The 17,083-nt window shown below is 41.9% G+C and overlaps 1 protein-coding gene across 5 annotated transcripts in view; it reads right to left on the bottom strand.

The window, feature by feature from the left end:
- Positions 1-17,083, bottom strand: part of LOC141146647 (ubiquitin carboxyl-terminal hydrolase 22-A) — a 251,632-nt gene that overhangs the window by 82,406 nt on the left and 152,143 nt on the right. For all 5 annotated transcript variants that reach the window (XM_073633064.1, XM_073633066.1, XM_073633067.1 and 2 more), the window contains one exon: positions 1,405-1,506. In XM_073633064.1, coding sequence (XP_073489165.1) covers positions 1,405-1,506 — 102 coding nt within the window. The remainder of the gene's footprint in view (positions 1-1,404; positions 1,507-17,083) is intronic.

Below are 17,083 nucleotides of genomic sequence, written 5' to 3'. Positions count from 1 at the left end.
TGGTGTCTTTCAGCTCTGGGCAAAAGATGACTGTGTTAAGGTGGTCAGTTGACACAGATGCTGAAAATCATGCTTCTGTCCAATAGGCCACTTGTTGCGTGCCTGAAGCAGAGTTCGAATCAGGTGCAGAAACCGGAGTTTGAACCAGCTCTTGCTCTGCTGCAAAGGGGGCATCATCACTCTTTAGCAGAGCGAATGTTGCAATGGATTCCTTTTGGCCTGGTGTCCACCATAGCTTAGTGTGATGGTGATCCCTTGTGGGGTATTTACAGAATAGGTTGCAGAATACAGGACTAGTGTGTACAGAGAACAAAAAGGAAAAAAAAAAACCTAGGTGTAGACGGTCCTTTAGGGAATCCTCATGGTGAAAAGGTGGGAGGAAGTGCCCGAGTACCTTCCAAGGGCTCTAGGTTGTAATGGGGATAAGGTGTGCTACCTGTGGTATGTATAACACTTGGTCATCCACCAGAGACCAAGCAAGCTTTAGCGCAAAAAATTGACAAGCCTATACTGTAGTTAATACCATTCAAATATCACCCAGTCTTTTATATAACAGTCAAAAGCATATAGGGTGACCCGGTCTTATCCATCTATGATGCTGGGCTGTAGAAAAAAAGTCCAGGCTTCGACTGTCAGTAGGAACACCCCCAAAGGTGTCCAAAGAACTGGGTTCTACAAGGATGAATCATGGCCCTAGACCTGTCTAGCAACCTGCAGCTGAATAATTGTATTACACTAAGTGCCAAGGTGAGCGCCCCCACCTAGGATCCAGTGTTTGAAGCAGCATTACAGACTGTGCAAATACAGAAGCACAGTTATTTGTGGCATTAGATGGTAGTGAGAAACTGAATTAAGAATTTGAAGATAAAATAATAAAAATAAGGTGGTTAAGCCAAGAGTGATTTGTCCATGAAGGAGAAGAGGTCCAACACATTAGGAAACTAACTAAAAAGTGAGAACTCGCAAAGTGGGGTGGGGTTATAGTGGAGACACCCAATGTAGGTCTTCAAAAGCTTTGCCAGTGTCCAGTCACCTGAAGGTAAAAGCCTATAATCCAGGGTTGCCTGTGCACCATATGATTAATGTTTAAATTTAATAATGTGCAGCTGGTACCATATGTTTCAATGTTCATTAGGTAACAGTAGCTTACTACCCATTACTTTCTTTTGTCTGCATACCCCGCTTGATAGTATACTAGAGTTTTTTTTTGTTTTTTTTACAGGGTTTTTCAGACTAACTGAAACCTATACCAGCGCTATGTGCATAAAAGTAACATGTATTCAAATCTCTGCAAATAAAGAATTCAATAAGTGAGAGACCAATGAAAGATATATTATGTCCTATGTTTACAAGTCACAAAAATGCAAAAGGGGGAGTGGGGCGAATGTGCAATCCCGTACCTACCTATGGTGCAGTTTGTGGTTATTTTCCTTCTTTTGGGATTATGCCGTAACAGCTCTAGCTCCCTCTTTGTTGGCTCCCACGTTGAATACTTTTCTCCAACACCTAGTGAACATGCACAAAAAGAACAAAATTTACTTGTGTACATTTAAAAAAAAAATGGTTGTCCTCAGAAGGTCAAACAGACAAAAACATTCTTACAACAAGTACTTCCTTAGCTTTAACCACTTGAAGACCAACATGTTACAGTATAAGTAAAAGCCAAATGTAATTTTGTATTTATTTTAGTTTTAGATTGAGTGGGGAGGGAGTTATTGTTGTCTGTGCCTCAGTTAGGCCCGGTTCACAGTGGTGCGACAGGAAAGTTATGTGACTGTCGATCTAACTTTGCCCTTCAAATTCGATCTGACATCGATCCGACTTCCATGCAATATTAATGAATGAGACCGGATTTAGGGAAAAAAAAAAAAAAAAAAAAAGTCAGATAACGACGGCGCTACCACGGGGGACATTATTCATTTTCATAAAGGACTTGTCAAAAACCGTCTCCCAGACACCCACAACCCAGAGTTATGGGGAAAAACCCCTGGTTTCCAACAACTTGGGGACAGGATGCTTTGGGTGGGGGGTGTGGGCAGGGTCTGGTATGGATTTTTTTTTTTGGGGGGGGGACGGGACGACATCACGCTGTTTTTTTGTTTGTTTTTTTTTTTCAATACATTTTGCAGTGCCAACATTGCAGAGCACATGTTGCAGGTCACAAGTCGAATCAGTTAAGGTGCTGAACTGGATGCGACTTCCGTTAAATTAAACTGGCTGAAATGGGACCCAAGTCGGACCAAAAGTAGTGCAGGAACCTTTTTAAAAGTCAGACTGACACAAGTTGGACCAGTTAAGACAGCTCTCATAGGGAAACAATAGGATTTTTTTCGCCATGCTTACCCGTAAAATACTTTTGAGTACATCACAGGACACAGAGCCAATTATAATAATTACTTGGGTTATACGCCACCTATAGGTGAATGGACACTGGTAGATCAATCAGCACAATAAAAACAGGAAGCCCTCCCTTATATAACCCTTACTACACAGGAAGCACTTCAGTTTTGTAGCAAGCAATACATTCCCAAAAGAGGGGAGGGACCTCTGCGTCCTGTGATGTACTCAAAGAAAAGGATTTTACAGGTAAGTATGATGAAAAAATCCTATTTTCTTTAACGTACATCACAGGACACAGAGCCAGTTATTATAAATATAACTACTACTTGGGACATCCCAAAGCAATATCCTTGAGGGGAGGGAAACACCATCAAAGAAACTGCCACCAGAGAAGGACCTACTCCGCTATTCGTATCCTCCACGTTGACATCCACCTGGTAAAAATCCTGTAGATGTATAAACCAAAGACCAAATAGTGGCCTTGCATACCTGGGCCACTGACACCTGATGACGGATAGCACAAGATACTCCTACACACCTGGTAGAGAATCTCTCCCCAGAAAAAAAAAAAGGGGGGGGGGGGGGAATTTTTCCCTATTAAACCATCGGCATCAAATGATTTTTTTTTTTTTAATCAAATAATTATTTATTTATTATTAAACATGCATACAGATATGTCACATCCATGAAGTATCAAAAAATAGGAAAACACACAAAACAGATAAACCTTGCACCTCTCGGACTAAAGTAGCTTAGCGTATAATAAACAAAGCATTATAGAAACAGATACATTTTACACAACAAGTTGTTCACCGCTAATTTCAATCGTTAAACTATGGTAGCTTCCTCTATACAGCATCAAGTTATGTTTCCATCATGCACTCATTTCGGCTCTTCTACTCCTCACTCCTCTACTTCTACTATTTGCTCCCATCTATCTCTTCTGCTACACTCCTCTCCACTAGGTAAACCATCAAATAGTTGATTACTAGGATCTATCCAGCATGACCATATTTTACCAAACCTTTGAGGTGTACCTCTATGCTTATATGTTACATTTTTCTCTTAAGTGTATAATTAAGTTTCTCAACCCATTGTTTATGGGTTGGAGGATCAGCGGATGTCCATTTGTGTAAAATAACTTTACGTGCTAAATATAAGGATCTTATCTACATTGCATGCATGTCTGCTGGCAACGTTCCATCAGGAATTATTCCCAGTAGTGCAAGTTTAGGCGTTCCTATTATCTCAGTAAAGTATAAGTTTAAGGTTACAAATATTTTTATTATATGGGGGAGTTGTGTAATTCAAACAGCATCTGAGGCATCCACCACCAAATTCGCCCTCCTTACTATGGACAAAGGGAATTTACTCCATGTTTTGCTCAGTTGCCTAAATTTGACAATAAGTGGGAGTACATTCCTGTCTGTGTATTCTGTGATATCTGATGTAACTACCACTCCCAAATATTTAAATGATGTAGTCAGTGCTATCCGATGAACCTGGCATGGGTGCTCAAAATGCACAGGGTCCAACAGCAGCATTATGGATTTATCCCAGTTAGTATTAATAAAATTATATGGATCCTTTTCAGGATTTATATAATTTTATTAAGGACATAGCTGCGGACAGGGATGGGCCTGTATCCCCCAGAAACACTAAAGTGTCATCCGCATAGAGTGCTATCTTAACTTCACCTGTAGATCTGCGGAATCCAGCAATATTTGTGGAGGAGCGGATAGCCTCAGCCAATGGTTCAATGGCCAGGGCAAAGAGAAGCGGGGATAGAGGGCATCCCTGCCTTGTCCCTCTGGTCAATGAGAAAGGGGCCGATACACATCCATTCACCTGCACCCTTGCACTTGGGGAATCATACAAAAGTTGTATCCATTTTAAATCTGGGGCCAAACCCATATTGTTTTAGGCAATTCCACAAGAAGACCCACTCTATACTGTTGAATGCTTTAGCAGCATCGAGTGACAGTATAGCTCTATTTCCCATATTGTCTGTTGGGAGCCGTAGATTTAAAAATAGACGTCGGATATTGTTTGCTGTGGATCTGTTAGGGATAAAACCTGATTGGTCACAATGGATTAAATTCAAAATGCATTTTGATAATCTTATCGCCAATGTCTTTGCCAGCAACTTGATGTTTGTCGTTAAAGATATTGAGCGATACACGTCAGGATTACTTGGATCCTTACCAGATTTCAACAAGACAATGATTACTGCTTAAGTCATAGAGGGGGGGGTAGTGAGCCCAACCTCCATGGCAGAATTAAAGACATCAAGCAAATCAGGAAACAAAACATCCCCATTTTTTTTTTTTTATATACTTCCCCTGGAAGACCGTCTGGTCCTGGTGCTTTATTATTCGGTAAATTAGATGCTGCATCCCTTAGCTCATCCAATGTTAATGGGGCCTCCAAAGCTACCCTTTCATCATTTGAAATACTTGGTAAATCAATAGTGTCAAAGAATCTACTCAGGGACTCCGGATAGGATGTCCTACTTTAATATAATTCCCTGAATACCTCCAATATCTCTGGAGTAGGATCAACCCTCTTATTTAAAATGATTGTATTTCCACTATGTATGTTGCCGGCCGCTGAGCTTTAACAGTAGTTGCCAATAGATGTCCTGTCCCCTCACCCTCCTCAAAATATGGTTGTTGTAAGAAAAATCTTATTTTCCGCTTTCTTCTTAGCCACTGCTGCATAATGTAGTTGGCTATTAAGCCATTCTTTTTTAGGGTCTTCATTTGGATTAGTTATATATAGGAGTTTGGCCTTCATCATATTGCCAGCTAAAGTTTTTTTTCCCCATTGCCTAGATTGTTTCTTAAATTTTGATATCTGTGCAATAAGGACACCTCGGAGATACGCTTTCATTGCATCCCAATATATCAGAAGTGAAACTGAGGTTCTGTTTATATTCTGATATGTAATCAATCCATTCACAATGCCTTCGGAAGAAGAAAAAAGTGACAACCAATATGGGTTCACCTTCCACAAAGTACACCCGGGACTAGTCCTAAAAGAAAAATTTAGTACTATAGGGGAGTGGTCTAAAATACCCCTAGCCTCATAATTGATATCATGAAGGTATGGGAGCAAGGAATATGTTCCCAATGCCAAGTCTATTCTAGAAAGGGTTTTATAACTATTGGAAAAACATGAAAATTGTCTTTTTGTTGGATTACGCTGTCTCCAGAGATCTATCAATCCCAGTTCTGCTACATATTTAGCAAAGGCCGTAGGCCCCAATGAAGTTCGCTTGTCCATTATGTTGTATTTATCCAATGTAAAATCCATATAGTTATTAAAGTCACCAACCAATAGACATACACTATCTGGTTTATCAGATACAAACTGAATATATTCTTTAAAGACTACTTTTGAGTATGGCGGAGTAATATATACATTTCCAATCACGTATGGTTGTCCTGATAAAGTACAATACAGAAAAATAAATTGACCTTTACTATCCTTCTTAATTTGTCTACATATAAAATCCACTCCATTAGATATAAGTATAGACACTCCTCTGGAGTATGACGTATATGTAGAGTGATACTGGTTCCATTTTAAATAATGCATCGTTTCAGAATTTAAAATGGGTCTCCTGAAGACATACTATTGAGGGTGAGAATCTCCCTAGTGAGGTAAACACTGCTTGCTGTTTAGATGGGCTACCAAGTCCCCTGACATTCCATAAAAATTAATTCTTCGCTCAGAGGAGCCATGTCAAGTTGATCTCAAATAAACTGACCAAGATCCAGAGTTTTTCATTCCAAACCAAGTCCCCCCCCCCCCCCAGTTCACTGCCCCCATCATTCATCCCAACGTAGGATCCTCCCATGAAGGTAAGAGATGAGACAGATATATTCCGAGAGGTGCACATAAATCAACATATAAGACAAACCTACACAGTCACAAACAGACATAAACAAAGACATCAACATAACAAAACCATAACACAAATATAACACAAACATAGGGGCTATCTGATCAAGAGGCTTCCGGAAAAAAGATAGTGCTCTCTCCGCCCCTTTCCCAAAACGGTCTATTCATTCTCCCATCAAAAATAGAGAGGGGGAAAAAAAAAAGTCAAAATTAAAATGAATAAAAAAAAAAAAAAAAAAAAAAAATTCTCTCCTTTTATAAAGTTAATTTGACCGTTTATAATTGTCTAGCCATTGGGTCGCTAGTTCCGGGGATGCAAAAAATGTTTAGTACCTTGTGCTGTTGCTTTAAAGGGGTTGTAAAGGTAAATTTTTTTTTTTTTTTTTAAAAATAACAAACATGTTATACTTACCTTCACTGTGCAGCTCGTTCTGCACAGAGTGGCCCCGAACCTGGTCTTCTGGGGTCCCTCGGTGGCTGTTTCAGCTCCTCCCCGCAAGCATTAACCACCTTAATGCGAGCTCCCTCGCATGGTGGTTAGTGCTTGCGGGCGCGCTCCCGTGATACAGCCGGCGGCTATAGCCGCTCACTGTATCACTCGGCCCCGCCCCCCAGCGCGCCGCGTCATTGGATGTGATTGACAGCAGTGCGAGCCAATGGCTGCGCTGCTTCCAATCCATCCACTGTAGCCAATCAGCGGCCAGGGTGAGCGGAGGAATAGCTGTCGGGAACGCGAAGCTGACTTTCGAGGCGTCAGGTAAGGAAAACGGGGGGGCTGGGGGCAGCGGTATTGTCAGAAGTTTTTTCACCTTAATGCATAGAATGCATTAAGGTGAAAAAATTTTTACCTTTACAACCCCTTTAAGTTTAGCTGGAAAGAGTATAGAGTAAGGTAAGTCCATCTGCCTCAATCGGCGCTTGACTTCCATAAATCCCACCCTTTTCCGCTGCACTGCTGCTGAAAAATCAGGAAAAAAACTCATCTTTGAGCCATTCATCTATATATCTGAAAGTTGTCTTGCTCTCTGTAAAATAACGTTCATCACTTTCAAGACCATAGTCCTAGGTGCACCTACCGTAGGCAGTGCCCTAGTAGGGACTCTAGGAGCCCTTTCCACTGAAAAAAATAGAGGAAAAAATGTTCTGAACCCATCGTGGATATAAGCCATTTCTCTATAAATTCAACTAGATTGTTTCCCTCTACACGTTCAGGGAGTCCTACTATTCTAATATTATATTGACGAAGACGATTCTCCATATCTTCCAATCGAGAGTCATGTGTAGATATTTGTTGCATAAGCTTTTTATTAGAGTTCACAATTGTGTGTAAGGAGCCTTAAGCTGTGCTTAATCTCTCCTCAGCGGCTGTGCATATCTTGTCTGATTGTAGTTAGGTCCTCCCTCATTCCTTCTAAATGAAGAGACAGAATATTCACAGAGCTGTTGCATGCAGTAATGGCTTTCAGTATATCTGTCAACGTAATTACATGCTCTGTCTAAGGTATTCCCTGAATTTATAGATTTGGCAGAGTTATGACATGATGCATTCTCTAAATCTCCATTACTTGTTACATCATGCTGATGTTCCGGTTGAAATATTGCTCCTTCACCATCCGGTCCCTGGGGTTTAACAAAACCAGCAGATGCTCCCTCTATAACTACTCTCTGCAGTGAGGTGGGTGATGCCAACATAGTTTCCTCTTTATCCATCTCTGGTGTATGTGCACATTTCTGAAGACGTGTGGCAATGTCTTGCGGTTTGTTCTTCGCATTATTCAGAGTTTTCTTTACTGTACTGTTTTGGGGAGTGCTTTCAGTCACAGACTGGCCCCCAGAGTTATCCACGGTCCCCAAATCCTTCTTTGTCCTCCGTGTCACCCTCACACTCTTATCCCTGTTCACCTCGTCCCACCACAGATACAAATTTGTAAATGTGGATAGGGGGGGGGGGGGTATAGAGAGATTAACAGTTGCTGGAAGTACACCCCTAATTAGCAGTCAGCAAATAATATTGTTATAAGCAAACTAAAAAAAAATTAAATTCAATCAAAGAAACAAGTCGGATGGTTTGCTTTAATAGCAAGGGTAAAACCAGAGATAGGCTAATAAAGCCTCCAATATTTTAAGCGGCAAATATAACTAACAAACTGCTTATATAGCAATCGTCTGTTATAGCAGGTTATAGGTAAAATGAGTAATTGGTGTAACAGGCCACAAGTTCTAGCAAGTGGCAGGTACAGCAGGCAGTTAATACAGCAGGCAATCACAAAAAAAAAAAAAAAAAAAAAAGGAAAAATAGCTGGCAGAACCACTGCTAAATATTCAACCTGGATGCCACCTGCCCTTACTGGGCTCTTCTGGCAGCATAAACCAGGATTGCTGACCTGTGCAGACAACTTAAAGCGGAGGTCCGCCGAAATGTTTTTTTTTTTTAAAGTCAGCATCTACAAATACTGCAGCTGCTGACTTTTAAAACATGGACACTTACCTGTCCAGGGCGCCCGCGATGTCGGCACCCGAGGCCGAACCGTCTCTCGGTCCTCGGGTGCTGCCGCCTCCATCTTCGGGAAGGGAATCAGGAAGTGAAGCCATGCGGCTTCACTTCCCTGTTCCCTACTGCGCATGCGCGAGTTGCGCAGCGCAATACAGCTGGTCCCTGCTGTCTCTGGGACCCGTGTGTTTCCCAGCAGACGGGGGGGGGGGGGGGGGGGGATGGGGTTGGAACGACAGGATGTGGCGTAAATAACCGCAGATTCTGCGGCTATCTACGCTGGAGGTGGGTACAGATACCTGTAATACAGGTATCTGCACCCCCCCCCCCCCTGAAAGGTGCCAACTGTGACACCGGGGGGAGGAGGAATCCGATGGGTGGAACTCCACTTTAAGCAGATCCCGAGTGCCTGAACTACCTCTAGAGTAGCGCTCTCTCCTGCCAACTGCAGATTGGGAGAAAAATAAAAAGGCAAGACACTGTCCTCATGCAAGTGAAAACTAGAAACCACTTTAGGCAATAAAAATGGATGAGGATGCAACATCACCTTATGATGCAAGACCAAGAACAGCTTCTTGCATGAAAGATTCGCCAACTGACACTCCACTTAGTTAAGCGACAGCAACCAAAGAAGCTACCTTCCGAGATAAAAGGACTAACAGAATCTCCCAATTGGTTCAAAAAGTGGTCTCTGCAAGGACAGTCCAGATCAAATTCAAGTCCCAAGGACACCAGAGTGGCCAGACAGGTGGGACTGTCCAAGTTACACGCTGTAGGAATCAAGGAGTGAGATTAATTAACCGATTAATCGGTTAATAACCTTAAAAGTGTGGTGTATAATTTAGTTAATATGTAAAGTTTAAAAAAAAAAAGGCAATTATTAAATATCTCTATGCAGTGGTTAATATAAATAATCAACTATATGGTTAGGGAGCAAAATATATAATCCACTCTGAGAATAACAGACAGAAGAGATATACTGTATATACTGTTAGAAGAGATATACTATTAAAGGGTGAACCTAGTAAATATCAGACTCAGAGATCAAATTTTTGTTATTTAAAAAAAACAATGTCTTCCTTCAAAAAAAAATTTCATTTTTCATTGTAAGAACATTCGATTTTCTAATCGTTAGTGGGGTCAAATCGACGTTTATTTTAAACCAAATTGACGGGAAAGTGTATGTGGTTTTTGTTCAGAAATTACAATTATTTTAAAAAACAGAATGTTAAAAACAAGTGAAAATTTCAAACATTCTTTCATTCAGCGAAATGTACAAAGATTTTTCATCTGAATATTCTCGTCTGAAAATTGATCCGTGTGGCCAGCATAAGGCTCGGCATACACCTATGCAGTTTGCTTTTGATCTGTTTCTGCAGTGCGTTTTGATTTTTGCTGCGATTTGCGTTTTTGCATTTTTTTGGCCAATTTGTTGTTGGGCAGATTAAAAAACACAAATTGCTGCAAAAACGCATTACATGCTTTTCCGCAGTTTCTCCATTGAAGTATTTTGAACCAAATAAGCACCGTTTGCTTTAAAAAAAAAGTCCCTGACCCTTTCCAAAAACGCAGCGGCTGAAAAAAGCATAGTTGTGAACGTGTCCCATAGGAAATCATGTAAATGAACTGTAGTGCGTTTCTGCAAAAAGCACCAAAAAACACATGATTGTGAACCAGGTCTAAGACGCTTAGTAACATAATGGGGTTAAAAAAACGAAAATTAGCCCTTTATAGTACAAAAAAAAGCTAATAATCACTACTGTATGGGGTTCATTTTTTTACAGTAGAACTGTGAAAGTAATATTTACAGTAGTGATTATTTGCTCTTTTTGTACTATAAAGGGCTCATTTTATTTTTTTTTTAACCCCATTGTTACTGATCGATTATGAAATTAATCGATTACTATTTTCATAATAGATTAGTTATCGATTAGTTGTTTCAGCCCTAATCCTCTACCAAGACCTGGGTAGGACTGTATGTAGGGAACGTGCTTCGATCTAAAACACAGCTTCCTCCTGCAGAAATATATCAAAGGAACCCCTGAAATCGACTGCTTCCTGAGCAAAGATTATGCCTTGTGAACCCTCAGGAGCTGTGGCCAACCTAAAGGGAAGATTCACAAAAAAAAAAAAAAAAAAAAAAAAAAAAAAAAAAAAACACCTTACAGCCCCCAGTATTCCTGAGCAGTTTCCCATCCAAATACTAACCAGGCTTGATCCGCACAGTGGCTCTGATACCCCTGATGCCATTGGTCCAACAGGAGACATGAACACCGCCAGATCACTAGATCCCCAGGCCACCTCTCCCTTCTGGAGTCATTTAGCTAGTCTAGCAGATTCATAATAAAGTGACTATATTAGACAAAAACTAAAAAACTTAGTTCCACAAGGATGCAGGCCTAGACAACGTTGGTCCTCCGCTATACAGCACTGTAGGTATGCAAGTATGCAGGTACCCAGGTATGCCATTACATGGGTACTTAGGAATGCAAATATGCAAGTATATAAGTATTCTTGCTGTTCATGCATTTACGTATGCAGTAAAATCAGGGTGGATAAATAATCAAGGATTTTTAAAAAAAATATATATATAAAAAACTGATTTTTTTGCTTTAAAGCGGAGGTCCGCCCAATTTTTTTTTTTTTTTTAAAGTCAGCAGCTACAAATGCTGCAGCTGCTGACTTTTAAAATCAGGACACTTACCTGGCCAGGGCGCCCGCGATGTCGGCACCCGAAGCCGATCACTCTCGGGTGCTGCCGCCGCCATCTTCGGTAAGGTAATCAGGAAGTCACTTTGGTTCCCTACTACGCATGCGTGAGTCGCGCTGCGCAATCCGAATGGTCTCTGCTGTCTCTGGGACCCGTGTGTGTCCCAGCAGACAGCGCGGGGGACAGGAAGAAGCGTAGACTCCTTTTTGTTATAAGAAAAATCCAATAAACTCAATTTTAGTCATACATTTAGGCCAAAATGTATTTGGCCACATGTCTTTGGTAAAAAAAAGTCAATAAGCGTATATTTATTGGTTTGCGCAAAAGTTATAGCGTCTACAAACTAGGGTACATTTTCAGGAATTTACACAGCTTTTAGTTTATGACTGCCTATGTCATTTCTTGAGGTGCTAAAATGGCAGGGCAGTACAACCCCCCCCCCCCCCCCCCCCAAATGACCCCATTTTGGAAAGTAGACACCCCAAGGAAAATGCTAAGTGACTAAATGATATATTGCTCACACAGGCCATGGGCATATGTGGAATTGCACCCCAAAATACATTCAGCTGCTTCTCCTGAGTACGGGGATACCACATGTGTGGGCCTAGCCGCGTACGGGGCCCCGAAAACCAATCACCGCCTTCCGGATTTCTAAGGGTGTAAATTTTTGATTTCACTCTTCACTGCCTATCACAGTTTCGGAGGCCATGGAATGCCCAGATGGCACAAACCCCCCCCAAATGACCCTATTTTGGAAAGTAGACAACCCAAGCTATTTGCTGAGAGGCATGGCGAGTATTTTGGAGCTCTCATTTGTTTTTGAAAATGAAGAATGACAAGAAAAAAAACAATTTTTTTTTCTTTTTTCAATTTTCAAAACTTTGTGACAAAAAGTGAGGTCTGCAAAATACTCACTATACCCCTCAGCAAATAGCTTGGGGTGTCTACTTTCCAAAATGGGGTCATTTGGGGGGGGGTTTGTGCCACCTGGTTATTCCATGGCCTCCGAAACTGTTAGGCAGTGAAGAGTGAAATCTAAAATTTACGCCCTTAGAAAGCCTGAAGGTGGTGCTTGGTTTTCGGGGTCCCATACGTGGCTAGGCTCCCAAAAAGTCGCACACATGTGGTATCCCCGTACTCAGGAGAAGCAACAGAATGTATTTTGGGGTGTAATTTCACATATTCCCATGGCATGTTTGAGCAATATATCATTTAGTGACAACTTTGTGCAAAAAAAAAAAAAAAAAATGTATCTTTTTCCCGCAACTTGTGTCACAATATAAAATATTCCATGGACTCGACATGCCTCTCAGCAAATAGCTTGGGGTGTCTACTTTCCAAAATGGGGTCATTTGGGGGGGGGGGGGGTTTTGAACTGTCCTGGCATTTTATGCACAACATTTAGAAGCTTATGTCACACATCACCCACTCTAACCACTTGAAGACAAAGCCCCTTCTGACACTTTTTGTTTACATGAAAAAAATTTTTTTTTTTGCAAGAAAATTACTTTGAACCCCCAAAACATATATTTTTTTAAAGCAAATGCCCTACAGATTAAAATGGTGGGCGTTTCATTTTTATTTCACACAGTATTTGCGCAGCGATTTTTCAAACGCATTTTTTGGGGAAAAAACACACTTTTTAAAATTTTAGTGCACTAAAACACGCTATATTGCCCAAATGTTTGATGAAATAAAAAAAGATGATCTTAGGCCGGGTACATGGATACCAAACATGACATGCTTTAAAACTGCGCACAAACGTGCAGTGGCAACAAAATAAATACATTTTAAAAGCCTTTACAGGTTACCACTTTAGATTTACAGAGGAGGTCTACTGCTAAAATTACTGCCCTCGATCTGACCTTCGCAGTGATATCTCACATGCATGGTGCAATTGCTGTTTACATTTGACGCCAGACTGACGGTTGCGTTCGCCTTAGCGCATGAGCAGAGGGGGGACAGGGGTGCTTTTTTTTTTCCCCCCTTTATTATTTTTTTGCTTTTTTATCTTATTTTTAAACTGTTCCTTTCATTTTTTTTTTTTTATCATTTTTATTGTTATCTCAGGGAATGTAAATATCCCCTATGATAGCAATAGGTAGTGACAGGTACTCTTTTTTGAAAAAATTGGGGTCTATTAGACCCTAGATCTCTCCTCTGCCCTCAAAGCATCTGACCACACCAAGATCGGTGTGATAAAATGCTTTCCCAATGGCGCTATTTACATCCGGCGAAATCTAAGTCATGAAATGCTCGTAGCTTCCGGTTTCTTAGGCCATAGAGATGTTTGGAGCCACTCTGGTCTCTGATCAGCTGGCTGAATCACCGGCTGCATTCTCAGGTTCCCTGTTGAGACAGGAGAGCCAGAGAAAAACACGGAAGACGCTGCTTGTAAAAGCGGTCTACAGGCTAATTAGCCACTAGGATTGCTTTTACATGAAAGCCGACCGCTGGCTGAAAAGAATGATACCAAGATGATACCTAAACCTGCAGGCATCATTCTGGTATAACCACTCAAAGTCGTGAATTGCGTACCTGAAGACAAAAAAATGGTTAACAATAAAACACGGTAAACGGTAAAGTATAAAAAATTGCACATTTGAAAAGCAAGCATGATAAAACATAAAACATTGCAGAATACAGTAAAAAAGAGCAGAACAATAGAGAGAGAATAGAGAGAGAGAACAATTTTTTTTATTTTATATTTTTTTTGTGGTTTTTTTTTTTACACTTTTTTTGTAACTAACTTTTATAACTGTAACCGGTTCCAGGTTCGAGTCTCTCAAAATGCGCTGGCATCTTGGGAGACCCTGTGAAAGTGTGCCTAGTCTGTGCAATGCTGTACCCTACGCTAATACTCAACTAGTGTATGGTAGCGTTCAAAACATTCATCAATGCAAAGACCAGGATTTTCAGGACAGGAGGGACAATAATAGCAGGTGTCACGCCTATATCGGCGCTTGCTGTAGACACGACATCTTTTTTGGGGGGGTTCGTTGGGTAGGGGTACTCGGGAGGACATAAAAATGCCTCTCATGCAGCCGACTGCATTTGGTTGGGGATGTGAATGGGGGAAGTACGGGTGCTGCAGAAGTGGTGGGTTCCCAATTAGGATTGGCGAATGCAGCAGGAAGGGCACTATGGGCATGACGGGCCTGTGTGTCTTCTTCTTGGTGGCAGCAGTACACTACTTGTGCTTGCCACCTCGCCAGCTTAAACTGCATTTATGGGACTCGCCACATCACCAAGTGTTACTGCAGTGCTGGTTTGACTACGACCGGGGTGTACTAGGCCGCTGGTGCTTGCCAGTTCACCAAAACGCTACCAAAAAAACTGTTAGCGATCGCAGGGATCAGGCCTGACACTGCGAACGCTGCAGTTATGTGTTTAGTGTTTTGTAAGTGACAGTGATCGATCGATACTGCACTTGGGTGGGCTGGGCTGGGCCGGGTGGAGGGGCAAAACGCAGGTGCTAGCAGGTATCTGGGCTTATCTCACTAACACCGCATTTTTGGGAACCCTAGATCTGATCGGATCAGATATTGATCTGTTCAGATACTATACCACTAAGGGAGGTGTATGGTGCGTGCAGGGGTGTTAGTGGTACTGGCTCTAACCTGACGCTGCCTGGGGCTGGTGCTTGCCAGTTCACCAAGACACTACCAAAAAAAACTGTTAGCGATCGCAGGGATCAGGCCTGACTCTGCGAACGCTGCAGTTATGCATTTAGTGTTTTGTAAGTGACAGTGATCGATACTGCACTTGGGTGGGCTGGGCCGGGCGGAGAGGCAAAACGCAGGTGCTACCAGGTATCTGGGCTGATCCCGCTAACACTGCGTTTTTGGGAACCCTAAACTGCTGGGGACGCTAGTATAGATCTGATCGGATCAGATATCGATCCGTTCCGATACTATACCACTAAGGGAGGTGTATGCTGCGTGCGTACTGCCGCTAATCTGACGTTGCCTGGGGCGACGCATATCACCGCCGGGTGATCAGGGGGCTAAACCTTTATTTGGTAATAAACGGCGGGTGCCCTGACACTATAAAAAATAAACGAACTAACCAGCGTCACCCGTAACAGTTATACGGTGATCACTGGTGAAAGGGTTAACTAGGGGGCAATCAAGGGGTTAAAACATTTATTAGATAGTATATGGGGGTCCCTGTCGCTATAAAACGCTGACGGCGAACCTAAATATTTACCTCACTAACGAGCGTCACCAGTGACACTAATACAGCGATCAGAAAAATGATCGCTTAGTGACACTGGCGACGGGGGGTGATCAAGGGGTTAAAACTTTATTAGGGGGGTTGGGGGGGTACCCTAGACCTAAAGGGGGCTAATACTAACTGCCCTACCACACTGTCACAAACTGACACCAATGCAGTAATCAGAAAAAAAAAAAAAAAAACTGCTTGGTGTCAGTGTGACGGGGGGGAATCAGGGGTGTAATGTGTGCCTGGCATGTTCTAGTGTGTGTGTGTGTGTGTGTGTGTTGTGCACTCACAGTGAAGTCTTCTCTCCTCGGCGCCGGAATGGAAAATACAGAGCCGAGGAGATGACATAATTTCCTTTGCTGCTGTTTAGCAGCAGAGGAAGAATCCGATTGGCTGGGAGCGATCGCGGGGGGTGGGGGTGGGGGCACGAATGGATGGTCTCCCCCTTGCCTCTCATCGCTCCCAGACACAAGCCGACCGCCTCGGGCACCGGGGGGGGGGGGGGGGGGGGGTGTTGGTCGATCGGATCCCCCGCCCGTGGGATTCTGCCTGGCCGTGCCATTCTGACGATGTACATCGGCGTGAGGCGGTCGGCAAGTGGTTAAAAATTATGATTTAAAATAGAGTTGATTTAAATCAAGCCTTTTTACTAGTGATTTTGAAATCGACTTGATTTAAATCAAATCCACCCTGAGTAAAATGCAGACACCTATTTATACAGTTTAATGTAAATAAGCACATATTTATACGTGATTTTATAGACTATGCATTTATGCACACATGTGCCCATACAAAGGTGTTTATGCTAGCAAGCATATATTTATTCAACATTTATGCAAACTTGCTTATGCAAGCATGTGTTTATGTGCAATCATGTGTCTATGCAACATGTGTCCATGTATATGTATGCAAAATTGGTCTCATGTAGACATGTGTCTTACGCAAACACGAGTCTATGCGATACTTGCCATACACAGACACGAGTCTATGCGACATGTGTGATGTGCCTTGCACAGACATGAGTTCAGTCTATGCGACACGAGAGTCTATAGGCCTTATGTAGACATGTTTTTAGCAACTGTGTGTTTTTAGCAAACAGAAGCCTTGAAAAAACATAAGCTTTTAGGAACATAGGCTTTTAGCAAACATAAGCTTCTTAGCAAACATAAGCTTTTTGCAAACTTTTAGCAAGCATGAGCTTTCAGCAAGCATCTGGCAAGCATAAGCTTTTAGCCCTGTTTGCAAGTATGCACCTGCTCAACTGCACCAAACCCCATACTAGTTTTTGTGTCAAATGCACATTATTCTGGAGACACACCACTTTAAAGGGGTTGAAAAGGTAATTTTTTTTTTTATTTAAAATAACAAACATATCATACTTACCTTCACTGTGCAGCTCGTTCTGCACAGAG

Source organism: Aquarana catesbeiana, linkage group LG06, assembly GCF_042186555.1.
Source record: "Aquarana catesbeiana isolate 2022-GZ linkage group LG06, ASM4218655v1, whole genome shotgun sequence".
Lineage (NCBI taxonomy): Eukaryota > Metazoa > Chordata > Amphibia > Anura > Ranidae > Aquarana > Aquarana catesbeiana.
Note: the sequence above shows the minus strand (reverse complement) of the source record. Positions and strands in the feature narration are given on the sequence as shown.